The sequence below is a fragment of the Urocampus carinirostris genome, chromosome 20 (genome assembly GCF_059441175.1).
Source record: "Urocampus carinirostris isolate Australia breed hairy pipefish chromosome 20, RoL_Ucar_1.0, whole genome shotgun sequence".
Taxonomy (NCBI): Eukaryota; Metazoa; Chordata; class Actinopteri; order Syngnathiformes; family Syngnathidae; genus Urocampus; species Urocampus carinirostris.
Window position 1 is genome coordinate 27,050,425 of NC_142368.1, and position 14,110 is coordinate 27,064,534.

A 14,110-nucleotide genomic window follows, 5' to 3' on the forward strand; every position below is an offset into this window, starting at 1 on the left:
TTTGCTGGGGACGCATTGTGTCAAACACAACTTTTTTGACACCAAATTGTCATTATTACCCGATTCCTTTTTTTTTAAACAAAGATTTACCGCACTCCAAACTTTTCGTCAGGCAGATCCGCCATTGTTGTTTTGGTCTCGCGCCGATCTTGGCAAACGAGATCTCGTTGCTTCGAGATGACGTCATTGTTTTGGTGGTTGTCGAGTGAAAAAGATTATGCCTCCGAAAAAACAGTTGGTATTAGGTGCAAATCAAAAAAAAAAAATTGGTAACTTCTTCAGTGTCGATAATAAGTCGAAACATAATACAGAAAGTGATAACAACGGCAATAATTCCGGCACGAAAAAACAGTTTCTCCAAACAGCGGAGAAAAAAAAGACCGCGATGGCAAGGAAAACACGTGTTTTAAAGCGAACGATTCGACGAAAGATAATAAACAAAAGAATACTCCTAAAGAGAAAAGGACTTTTCTGCCAAAATGCAAAATATTCCTGGTTACGCTAAGAGGAGGATGATAATGGAGGCTACATGTTCTGTAATGCGTGCACCCAGCGTGACAAAAAAAACAACTGGATTGCATAAATCATTTCGCAATACAAACTTTCAGAAAAGCACCTTGGATCGGCACAACGACATAAAAACCACAAATTAGCTATGAAAATTCCGTTGCTGCAATTGGACATTGAAAAGGCATTACAACTGTGGCGGGACAGCAAACCAAGAAGAATATATGAACTGAAAAATCTGAAGTGATTAAAACTGCATGAATATATAGGCTAATATTTCAGCAATATTATTTTGTATAATGTACAATATTTTTGTGAACTGAAAAATATGAAGTGATAACTGCTTTGTATTACCAATTAACTGATGATTACAACTGAATGAATATATAGATTTATATATTTATTTATATATTTGTCGCCGATTTACAATTTCAACCCCGATAACAATACATTTTGGGGACCCATAGATCTCTGTTGGGACCCATAGATTTTTTAGCATGCGAGTCCCAGGGACCCATCACTTTTCAGAGGTAAAATGAACACTGCAATAAGGTGTGTTTTTCATTGTAAAACAAGAGGCAGCTAGCTTCTTTTTAGAATGTTGTTTATTTTGTATAAAAATGAAAAAAAGCCAGCAGTGAATACTTGTCAGGCGGTCCCGGAGAACAGTATAGCTAAGTAGGCTAGATGCGAGTTGCCAGTTTGAAGGCCACTAACCCTCCTCTCTTGGTCGCTGCACGTAGCACGAATGGCCCTATGCCTCAGCTCCCTGCACAGCTCAGTCTCGCCACTGAGTCTAGCTCTGTGACACTCCTCTATGCTTTCAACAGTTTCCATGGAGATGCAATACCAAGATTTCCTAGGGAGGCTTGGATTGCACTAATGAGCAGCATCCAAAACGCATGTTTTGAGGGAGTTCCCCTTCAGTTGCGGGTCATCAGAGTGAGCAGCTCCCGCCAATGTTTCTGTAAGATCGCCAGCATACTCATGAGCAACGTCAGGAATACCAAGGCCAGGGTATAGTATCCGGTCTTTGGAACCCCGACCCAGCAGTCCTCAAGCCATGGCTCGACGCAGTCGAGCAGCATTGACGAGCTCTGGTCGCACTTTTCGGGACCGTGAGGACCAACACAAGATTTGTATCCAGCTCTGGAAGTGCCAGTGGTTGCATTGAAGTCTCCCAGGACAATAAGGGAATTGCCTCTAGGAACTGCATCCACATCCGATTGGAGTTTGGTGTAGAACGCTTATTTCAGGGAGTCATCACTCACCCCAGTCGGAGCATACACTGCGATGATAGAGACATTCCCCACGGAGTGGGCAAGTCTCAGTCGCATAGTACGCTCACCGACCGGTGACATCTCCCGAACCTGGGGGACCAGCCCTCGGGCAACTGCCACCGCCTCTGTATGGCGACCGTCTTCCCAGCCAGACCATTAGTAGGTGTAGCCACCACCGATCTCACTGGAGTACGGCCTCCTAACCTCGTAGAGGGCAGTGACAGCAACACCCAGCCGGGCCAGTTCAGAGGTAAGAGAGGTACGCAGGAGCCGTCACAAAGAGAGGTTCCACGCGCCCACCCGGATGGACCGCCTCAGATTCAACCGAGAGCCCGGACACCTGAGCACCGCTGCTACGCGGTATCGGCCCGGTTTCTCTCTTCCCGGCGATGGGGGTCCTGGAGGCTTTGCCCCAGGTGTCAGGAGTACTCCCTCGGAGCGTGTTTCGACTGTGTTTTGGCCTTGGCTGCTGCGAAATCTAAGGAGGAGCGGGTGCAAACCCCAGCCTCCTAGGCTTCAGAGGCAAGGGTGGCCATTCCTTTCGACATCGTACAATGCCGCTGTAGCCTAGATCTGGGAATATTTTAATTTATATTTAAAGTCCTTTTCAGGGATCCCCTTCAAAACATTTCAATTTACTTATTACTAAACAATTAAGTGCATAATCTTTATCCTTATTGATAATATATTATTTGTGGGCCAAATGAGCCGTTTTTCTAAACAGAGATGTCCTCTTGGGTATGACTAGTAGAGGCCTGTGACGCTTTACATGAAAACACCATAATGACAAGCGACCAGAGCAGGCGTGTTGGCCTAATTTTCACGCACTTTAAAAAAAAATGTCATACCTTTAGAAAAATGTGTCAAATACAATGTTTAGTTTTTCTTGTTGGTGATAGAAAGGAGTGGAGAGGTGTTGTGAAAGGATAGTGGGATTGTGGACGCGTTCTTAAGGATGGGCTGGGCACCCGTATGATGCGGCAGGGGTAAACAAGAGAAAGCTGTCGGGCCCTGCTGTTGAACAAAAGAGTGTGTTGTGTCACCCTGACCCGAGTGACATGGCCGCTTTCTGGTGTCCCGTTTCATCTGGAGGGGCGAAAGCATGACCAACTTGGGTGCCGAGGTGCCTAACTTTTTTGGGTGTTTGGGCAATTGGGTTTCCCATGGTCCAAAAATGTTTGTGTGGTTTTTTTGTGCTATTTATTTCCCTTTTATTTTCTTTATTTTTGTATGTGTGTGTTTTGCTGTCGGTCACCCCTCTTGAGGGATATGACCAAGTTAGATAGATAGATAGATAGATAGATAGATAGATAGATAGATAGATAGATAGATAGATAGATAGATAGATAGATAGATAGATAGATAGATAGATAGATAGATAGATAGATAGATAGATAGATAGATAGATAGATAGATAGATAGATAGATAGATAGATAGATAGATACTTTTTCAGGTTGTTATCAAATTTGACCTGGGACCAGGTAAGGGTACATGTTAATGTTCCAGCTCATTTTCAGCTAAGATGCCCATGCTACACTCTTCTGCAGGCATATGATTGCAAAAAAATATTGAGGCGATAATAAAAACTTTTTATGTGTGTTCCAACTTAGACTACTCAATGTTAGTAGTACTTGCAGTGATTATTTCAGTATGGGACAATACATCAGAGTGTTACATTTTAAAAGGGACCAAAACTGTCAGTTTCTCCAAACGGTAAAAGAACAGCTTTCAATTTACCTGAAGTACTTGGATTGGGATTTTATAAATTTTACAGGATTGTTAAGGGGTTAAGATTCATAAAAACAAGCTAGTTCTTAAGACTGTTAATTGCAAAAGGCAGTGTTAAAGAAAATTTAAAAAAAAAATCATCATTAGAAAGATATGCAAATACAAGAACAAAAATACATTGCTGGATGATTCGTTTAAAAAAACAGCTATATGCAGAAAAAGGCGTTCTAGTGAAAAGGTGGACAAAGATATCAAAAGTTGTCAAAGATAAGTGATTGTTCCACGGGCCCTGCTGATAATATGGTGAAAGTGGGCAGAATTGCGACGCTATCACTCTCCTCTTCAGATAAAAGTGCACTGGACAGCCCGATAAAACTTGCTTTCTTATCTCCTCCATCGAGTCATTCTTTAAATGCATTTGCTGTGGCTTCAACCGATTGTTTTACAATATTTTTACGAAAAACGGTAGATACGACCCTTTTTTTCCAGGATGCTGAAAAATATTCGGACATTGCTGTAAGTTAGATTTTGTATTGTGTGGACCTTTTTCTGAGTACAGGACATTACTGTATTGCTTTCTTCTGCCTCTAGTGGCGTGTGGTGGCGCTGTGAGAGGTCACCCAGCATCCACCCGAAAGAAGAAATCCGCTCTTCTTCCTAATTCGTGTGTAAACATACTAGGTATACTGTACTGTATCTCAAGCGCACTAAGAAATTTGACGTTTTTATTTTTTAATATCTCGTGCATCCATTCAATATGGTTGGTTTAAAGTGTAAAGAAGAGGTGAGCTGTTTCATTTGAAATGAAAGTGGAATAAGAAAGCTCGATGCGGTTGAGAAAATGGTTGGGTCGATTTTTTTCGGCCACTTTTTACCACGGAGGAGGAAGGCGCCTAACTCTTGAAGCCCATCTTCCAAAAGTATGTTAAACCTCTATTTATCTTTACAGAGCATATTACTTTATTAAATGTTTATTTTTAAGTACAAAACAATACCGGTTACTTATACAAATCTTAAACACCCATTCCATACAAAATATAGCACTGAAGCAACTTACGAACAAATTCAACTTACAAACGATCGTCCGGTTCGTAAGTAAAGCAGCGTCCGTATAGTCAACAATATTTTTACCATGACTAGGCGTTTTATGGGCCTGTGTGGTAAATGGTCAAGCAATTCCGGGAGCCAGAGACCCAAATCATACATGAACAATCAGTACCCCAATTCATCGCCCCTTTGACAATCAAAAGTAATGTTCAAAGTATTCAAGTGTTTTTTTAAATGGTTAGTGACCATAAATGCTTTACAAAATGCATTACATATTATGGCCCATCTGTGTCATTTATTGCCTGTGGTTGCTCCGTTGTCATATGTGGATGCCTGTGAGATACTATTGTGGAAAGTTGCTCCCACTTTATCGCAGTCACGGGGTTGCGGTAATTTAAATAGCGCTTGTCAAAAGGGGGCGCCGGCTTCCCATGGAAAAAGGAGGTGTAAACATTCTAAACACTCAGTACAGTAAGACCTCGGTTATCGCGGTTAATGGGGACCAAAACCACCCGCGATAAGTGAAAATCCACGAAATAGCGGTGCACCTTAAAAAAAAAAAAAAGTTTTTTTTTTGTTTTTTTAAATTATTATTTTTTTAGACCCGCTTAATGGGGAACAAAACCACCCGCAAAAAGTTAAAATCTGTGACGTAGCGACGACCCTTCAAAAAAAATAAAATAAATAAATAAATAAATAAATAAATCTCATCTCATCTCATTATCTGCACCGCTTATCCTTATAAGGGTGACGCCGCGTCCGCCGAACTTGCTCCGTCGCGCGGCCCGGGAGTGACCTCCGCCGACTCCCCTTCTCCCTCCCATCCAGCCGGACGCCTTATCCCGCGTCCGCTGACGTTCCGCCGAAAAAACCCGCAAAAAGTGAAAATTTGCGAAAATTATTATTATTATTTTTTTTAAACCGTTACAGACCGCGAAGCTCTGAAGCCGCGAACGTCGAACCGCGAAGTAGCGAGGTCCCACTGTGAACTAGAAACGTACTTTTCGGGTTTAAGACAGGAAGACTACTCACCCATGGCTGTGTCATAGGAGTTTGGGAAGCTTTTGTCGATGCGCTGCCTCATAAACACCCAGCTGTCATTGGCAAAGGTGCACTCGATGATCTTGTTGTCGTACAGTTTAAGCTCTTTCGTGGCCTGCATGGACGACAGATGCCAGAATTTAATTTTTAAGCGGGTCAGGGAGGACAAACTGGGAATATTGTCATTATGATCGCACATTATGCTTGCTTGTTGCACAGCGCAAGATTGAGATCCAGCTGGCTTGGAGGACAACGCATCAAATATAATTTGCTAACTGCGATGACCGTGATGTTGAAAACACATTAAACACCCATTAGCGTTACGGATCATATTGGCTGGGGCGACCGCTGTTTCACTGAGAAAATGAGTGAAAGCAGAGTGCGGCTCGCACTAGTGATATTAAAAATGTGACAGTTTAACCTTTTATTTGGAATTTGAGGAAAATAACACAGTATTCATTACATGGTTAGGGTTTCAAAAAACTAAAGTTATTATCACTGCTTTATAGGTCTGAAGGGACACTTATTGTGATATCCATCCATCCATCCATCCATTATTTGCACCCCTTATCCTCAGTAGGGTCGCGGAAGTGCTGGAGCCCATCCCAGCTATCTTCAGGCAATGGGCAGGGGACACCCTGAACTGGTTGCCAGCCACTCGCAGGGCAGACAAAGACAGACAACTCACTCGCTCATTCACACCTAGGGACAATTTGGACCGGCCAATTAAACTGACATGCATGATTTGGGGAATGTGGGAGGAAACCGGAGAGCCCGGAGGAACCCATGCAGGTAGAGGGAGACATTGCAAACTCCACATGTGGAGGCTGCGGTAGCTGGACTTGAACCCTAAACCTCTGCACCGTGGGGCTGCGCGCTAATCACCCAGCCGCCATGCTGCCACTTATTATAGAGAACTTTAATTTCTTGATGAAAAAATAAGGTTTCCTGCTAGGGCAGGGGTCCCAACATGGTGCCTTCTAGGGACAGTTAAGGTGCCTGTTGACCTGTTCTGAAAACAGCTTAGCAGTGATGGGTCATTGAGATTCTTTTGCAATTAAACTGAGTCTATTTACCCCAATATCCTAGCTAAATTCTGCCTCTAACAAAAAGTGAACACAGCTGCTGCCAAAATTGAACTCTTAAATTAGGCATTCAGTGTTAAAAACAATGGAAAAGCTTACAAAAAAGATTGACATTTGCAAATTATTTGAATGCAACAAAAGAGCGACCCCAAAAACGTTTTCCCCCTTTTCCCCCTCTTCTTTATTTTTTAACATTTTTAAAATTATTTTTATTCTTTTGTCTTACTTTTTTTCTTCTTTTGTTCACTAGATTTATTTTTAAATTTATTTCCTACTTCCTTTTCTCTTTTCCCAAGCTTTTAACTTTTTTTTAATACTTTAGTTTTTTTCCTGCTTTTTCCCGTTTATTTGTTTTGGTTTCTCTTGTTTTCCTTTGTTTTTTAAAATTATTTTTTCATTTTGTTTCTTTATTCATTTTTGTCTATTTTCCCATTATTCCTGCTTTATTGTTCCCCTTTTAAGTCATTTTGTGCATTATGTAACATGGTCATTGGTAATATTGGGATGTAAGCAACAAAAACAATATGAAGAGCCCTTTGGGAGCCAAAAGAGCAGTCTCTTTTTAGTGAGCCAAGCCCAAAGAACCTCTTTTCTAAAACAACTGGGAAACTTGCATGACAATATTGACGGGGTCACAGAGGTAAGAAAGGTCACGAAGCTACGTAGTTAAACTGTGCAGACAATAATTAAGGTAAACTACACTTGTCTCGATATTTTAACGTCTTAGTGATAAGAAATAACAGTGATAATAATATATATATTTTTTAAGAAAAGCGATACCCTCCATTCCCCCCCACCGCCTCTCTAGTCCCCCTCCCTTCTCTCCAGTCCGGGCGCAAGAGCTTGAGCTTACATGCACGCTTACTTTCGTCTACTCAAACCCGTGTTGACATTGACTTAAAAATCTTGCGCTAAAAACACCGCAGAGGAAACCCGCGTTGTCTTTTCCTGCAAGTACTGTAATCCTGGCTGAATCTAACTCCGCAGTTTCAAGCCCTAATTTTAATAATGCAGGATAGATTTTCCATTTTCCGCTGAGGTCTGGCCAGTGTGCAATTGTGCACACGCGCAGTTTAGAGGGAACATTAATCACAACAACCTTGCATAAAGTATCAATCTTGGACGTTTCGGCCCTGCAAGTAGCATTATTGTCACATTCGCATCTCCGATGACAAAGTTGTCCACCTCCATGAAGGCATCTGTTCCTCCCCACCACCGCCCCCGCGCCCATGAAGGTCAAACACTCCGACGCATGAAGACAACATCCAGTCTGTTGCCTGGCTACACGAAGCCTTTGTGTGAAGGCGAGATGGGATCTGCTCGACCAGCTGAGCAGAACTCAAACCCATAGCCATGCCAGGGACATCTACTCAGTACATTCAGGAGAACACAGAGGATGAGGACCTAAATTTCTTTTAATTAGTCTTTTCCTGTAATGGAGCAGCTTCAGGCTACAATCGCAACAGCTTTAATGGCATTGCTCACATTCTGATCCATTTCATCCTTCTGAAACCAGAACATGCAGCGTCCGTGCAGCTGTCGTGTCTCATCCCTTTGACAAGCTTATCATTCCCTTACAGAACAACACAAAGTTAAAAAATCCTCCTTTGATCATATAAGTACATTTAACATATGTAAATGTTCTGCATTTATTTATATTTCAAGTCAGTGAAGACCTCCAAAAGCGCTTTACAATGTGCTGTGCACTTACCCATTCACACACACTCAGATACCAATAGCAGCATCAGCCATGCAATGCAACTACCTGCTTATAGGGGCCATTAGGGATTCAATGTCCTACCCAAGGACACTTCAAAATATAACACAGAGGAGGTGGGAATTAAACCTGCAACCTCTTGATTCCAAAGTGAGTCAAGTCATTTTTATTTGTATAGCCCTTAATCAATAAGAGGACTGCACAGGTTATTGCAAACCACAGACTAATTTTACAGACTATTATTACACCATCCCCTGATCTAAAACCTACATGAGGGCAAGGAAAACTCAAAAACCTCGACATGAGGAAAATGAAGAAACCTTGAGAAGGGACCGCACATGTGGTATTCCCCCTTCCAGGATGACCAGGCTGCAATGGATGTTGCAATAATAAATAATACACAGATATTGTCAACAAAAAATATAGGTTATTCATATGCTGTAGAGTAGAAGTGTGTTTTAAGCTTAGATTTAAACATTTCCACTGAGGTTGCAGATTGGATCTCAGGGGGAAGAGCATTCCACAGCACTGGTGCCCGGATGGAGAACGCTCTCGGACCTGCGGAACTCTTCTTGGCTCTAGGGATCACTAGTAGACCTAGCGTTTCAGCCCCTTAATATGTGATTTATTAACAGTGTCTTTAGAAATTTCTTTCCGTATGCGTTGAATCTTCTTATTAAAGAAGACCAAAAAGTCATGGGCTGAATGGGTAGAACTTTCTGGGATAATCTGTTGCCTTGTTAGCGATGCTACAATGTTGAAAAGGATTTTGTGGTTATTCTTTTGTGCCGCAATCGCCTTCGAAAAATAGGCTCATTTTGCAGAGGCAAGGGCTGCTTTATACTTTAACAAGTTGTCACACCAGGTTTGACGGAAAACCTCAAGCTTGGTAGCGCACCATTTTCTTTCAGATTTCCTGCATTCTTGTATAAGCGATCTAGTTTCATCAGTAAACGAAGGCGTGCGTCTTTTAGGTCTTGATTTAAGCCGTATGGGCACTACTGAATCCAGGACACTAGCCAGGGTAGCATTAAACTCATTCATGAGTGAGTCAATAGAGCTGTTATATAAAGGAAACGACGCAACTACTCCTGAAAGAAGATCAGAGAGCTTAGAAACTATGCCAGTGCTTACATTGCGTCCACTAAATCCTTCAGTTTTTTTTTTAATAAAACATCTAGCTAGCACCTCAAATGTAACTAAATAATTATCAGAAATAACGGTAGTACACGGTAGCACTGTCACGTCTGACGTTGAAACTTCTCGAGTCAGAACCAAGTCTAGCGTATTTCCATCTTTATGAGTCGGCAAATTAACCAGTTGTTAAACCAAATGTATAAATTAAAGACTGAAACGCAACAGTAGGTGAACTGAGTGAATGTTAAAGTCCCCCATTATTATTTTTTGTCTGCATAAGTTACTAGGTCAGACAGCAGTTCAGAAAATTAATCTAAGAAAACTTTGTATGGTCCGGGTGCGTGGTAAATAGTTACTACATAAATTGACATTAAAGAGGACCGCATAACAAGAGCCTTGAACGCCTTATAATTATTAGAGGTACGGGGAGTAATTTTGAGTATTTTTTCCGAAATGAGCGCAACACCGCCACCCTTCTTCAAAGAGCGTGCTATATGACAGCTCACGTAGTCTTGAGGAGAAGCCCCATTTAACGGTAAAAACTCATCCCGTCTCAACCAAGTTTCACACAGACCAATCAGGTTAGGTTTGTAATCACGAATAATATTATCAACATAGAATAGAAAATTAACTGAAGAGCTGTGAGCCTCTGCGTCCGTGCGCGCTGGCACCATCTTCAATGCAAGCACTTTACCTGCTGAGCTACTGCCAATTTCTAGCACTTTTTAAGAAGTTTCAAAGCCAATTGTCCAGTACACGTAAAAGACATCCAGGACAAATCATGGATTTTGCAGATGCACAAATATATTTGCGATTTATATACTTTGATCTTGCGTGTGTATTTATCAGGACAAATGATTTTAGATCTCAAGTAAATTGAGAATAGATTTGTGGATTTGAAAAACATGTGTATAAATATTATTGAGACGGATGTCATCCTATATAGGTGTAAAAATAACGGTAATATTTAGCTTACATTTTCAGTTGCAGGAAGTTCTTCCCATTACAATATACTGTACAACTGGCAAACACTACGATACCTCTTTGCATGGCCTATAATACATGTCCATAATTAATACATAATCCACGCACTAAAACACATTTTATAGTGCCCTGTTTAGGTGTAGTATGCACCTGTCCTTTTGGGTGTGACCCATTTGAGGCGATGATGCTTCAAAGGACAATTCCATACAAACTAATGTCAGCTGCCGTTAATCACGAGAAATGCAATGGCAAAGTGAAGCCACCAGAAAAAAGTGTCGGTGTAATTTCAAGCAAAATTGTTGTAAAGGAGGGCAACAATTTCAATCATTTACAAATCCTTTAAAGTTTAGGCACTTTTCAATCATTGATAACCCAACTTTATATTTCAAGCATTTTCAAAGATTTCAAGCACCCATAAAAATGCTGTTAATTGTGTATGTAAACTTTATTTTTTGGTCAAAGCACAGTTCTAATTTCCTTTTTGGTATTTAAATGGCGGCGCCCTCTGTTGGCTGCGGCTGCATCGGCTCGCTACAATGGGTCAGGTGTATCGACATTTCGTTCTGTGTACATTGTTACAAAGAATGACAATACAAAGGAAATTATTATTATTATTATTAATAGATAAATTCAAAGCGTTATAACTCTAGTGCAGGGGGCGGGAACCTATGGCTCGCGAGCTACATAAGGCTCTTTTCATATGGCTCAGTGACAAAATGCAACTTGTGCAAATTCCACTGCAGTGTTCCAATATTGGTAAGCTCAAGAATCCTTTTATGGAAGCTCATTAAAAAATGAATGTTTCCTGTTAAGACAATTTATGATAAAAACCAACACAACAAACTGTAATTACCCACAAACGCTAGCCAAACACACAGAATAATTTGATGGGGTGAGCAGTAGGGGGTGGGCGGAGCTATCAACACAACACGCTCCCCTTTCTCTTACAACATAGAATAGAATTGCCCACTGCAATGTAAGGAATTAAATCCATAAACTTTTTGTTTGCAGTTTTTTGTGAAATTTACAAAAAAATTGTTTTAAAACCATTATTTACGAAAAAAGGTCAAAATGAGCCTCAATGATCTTAAGTAACTGAGGGATGGATACAAGTTTAAGGCGGTATCTTTGTTGGGACACAGGCTCTGGCATTATTGTTTTTTCATTTTATCAAATCTTCTAACGTCAAATGGAGATATAAAATGCGCTTGTCTGTAGAGCGGGTTTAGTGAATTTTGTTTTAAAATATATGGTATGGCTCTCTCTCCCCTATAAAAGTCGAATATTTTGCTATTTTGGCTGTTTCCCGTTCCAGACCCCTGCTCTAGGGGGCCACACAAAATGAGATGGCAGGCCTAATCTGGCCCACGGGCCTTGAGTTTGACACATGTGACTTCAATTAATCAAGAATTTTACTACAGGTAACTATATAACCCTGGAAAACGCAGGAATCCTTTTCTCCTTTGGAAAATCATGATCGGTGATGTAAGACACAATGTGGCTTCAAAAGTGTAATTAGAAACTATTGTTGACTCCAAGTCAAAATGTCTCATTAATTCCATGGTAACCAATAACAACCAACATCACATACTTTAGTGGACAAAGACGACAGAACAGCGTGTTGTCCAGGTTCATAGCGGACGCTGGCATCCTTCAAAGGTCAGACGCAGCAAAAACAGCCAAAAACGTTGCAGCGTTTGGCAAGAGCCGACAATTTGTACACGAGGCTTGGTCCTTCCTGGAGTGTAGGGCATCTGGGCTAACAGCGGGGGCGCCGCAAAAATCACACGGGAAGCAATAAGCAGAGTGAGGGAGGAAGATCGAAAACACAGGCCTCCAAGCCAAGTTCCTTCAAGTGCCGCTTCAGATGTACAAATTAAGCAGACTTAATAGCAGGCGTGGTGAGTGTTGGCAAGTCCACTTCATCTATAAATGCACATAAACTGGAGGTATCGCTTGAGCTTGTCTTAAGCTTTTGTATGCACATATTTGTAATTTTATTTTCAGTTGATTTAGTTAGCGCATTGTGAGAACAGGGAAAAAAGTCATTGGTGCCCCCCTGACACCACTCCTGGACTCCCACCTAACCCACAAACCCACCAGGATTGCAGGTGACCCGACCCATCCATTTCCCACTCTCTTCAAACTACTGCCGTCAGGGAAAAGACTGCAAAGTCTCAGAGGGAACCAGGAGGCTCAAGGACAGCTTATTCCGCTTTTTGATTAACAGCATACATCGGCCTGCATGCACACAGTCAAACGCACCTGTTTGCAGAACATGATGCATATAACATTATTATGAAAGACAAAATTAATTCAATTAATAATCCGCCAAGTAGTGAACCACCAAAAATCCCATTACTTCCAGTATTCTTTCCTATCCTGTAGTGAGGAGCCCTCTCCCTCTGGGAGGTGTGAGAATTCTCCTACCGTGGTCCGCTGCGTGTCTTAAGAGGCGACTAAAGTGGAGGGAGCGAGGGGACTGGGGATCCTTTCCTCTCTAGAGGGGTGCAGGAGACTGAAAGGTCTCGCAAACCCTAGTTATAGGGTCACTAAATGTGAGAGGATGTGGAAGTAAAGCGACTGAGTGAAAGAAAAAGGAGATTGGATTGATGATTAATAAAAGGAAGGTTGATGTGTTAGCCTTGAGTGAAACAAAGATGAAAAGAAAGGATGAATTACAGCTTTGAGGTATGTATGGTAAACAGTCTGAGTTACAGGTGGACATGCGAGAGAAGGAGTGGCTGTGCTTGTGAGTAAGAAAGCAAAGGAAAAACTGGTGGAAAGAGATATGTTCGGGATTGATGTGGGTGCGATTAAAGAGGGGTGTAGAAGTATGGATGTTTATAAGTGCATATGGACCTTGTTCAGAAAGATGTGCTGAGGAGAAAGAGGAGTTCTGGAAGGATTTGTCCGAATGTGTGGCAAGTGCGAAAGAAGGGTTTAAAGTGGGAATACTAGGTGAACTGAACATAGAGTGGGTGATGAAATGGTTGAAAATGTGGTTGATAGATATGTGTTAGAGTAGGGAGTGAGACAAGTGAGGTTCCCTGTGTTGGCTGGTGTGAGACAGGGGTGTGTGATGTTGTCTTGGCTGTTTAATGTGTACATGGATGGTGTGGTGAGAGAGGTGAATGCAAGAGTATTTGGCAGAGCTGTAGACATGATGATAACAGTGGAACGGTGTGGCAGGTAAGTCAGTTGATGTTTGCAGGTGACAACGCTTGTGGATGATTCTGAGGAAACATTGAGAAGGTTGATAATAGAGTTTGGAAGAGTGTGTGATAGGCGTAAGTTATGTGTGAATGTTGGGAAGAGTAAGGTTGTGAAGTGTATACGGGATTGAGTGGCGTTGCAAATAAGGTTGAATGGACAAGTGCTGGAAGAAGTGGAAAGGTACGTGGGTTGTGATGTGACTGCAGTTATTGGAACTGAGTTTGAGTTATTGCACAGAGTGAATCAAGGAAGCAAGGTTTTGGGTGCTCTGAGGAGAGTTATGAGTATTAAAAGTATGAGTACAGATTTAAAGAGAGGACTGTATGAGAGTGTGATTGTGCCGACTGTGTTGTATGGTGCAGAGACT

General features: G+C 41.6%; 1 protein-coding gene across 4 annotated transcripts in view; it reads right to left on the minus strand.

The window, feature by feature from the left end:
- rngtt (RNA guanylyltransferase and 5'-phosphatase) overlaps positions 1-14,110 on the minus strand; it is a 232,015-nt gene that overhangs the window by 3,658 nt on the left and 214,247 nt on the right. For all 4 annotated transcript variants that reach the window (XR_015848263.1, XM_088324944.1, XM_088324943.1 and 1 more), the window contains exon 15: positions 5,596-5,719. Coding sequence is in view for 3 of the 4 variants with exons in the window: in XM_088324944.1 (XP_088181070.1) it covers positions 5,596-5,719 (124 nt within the window). In the remaining variant the exon portion in view is untranslated. The remainder of the gene's footprint in view (positions 1-5,595; positions 5,720-14,110) is intronic.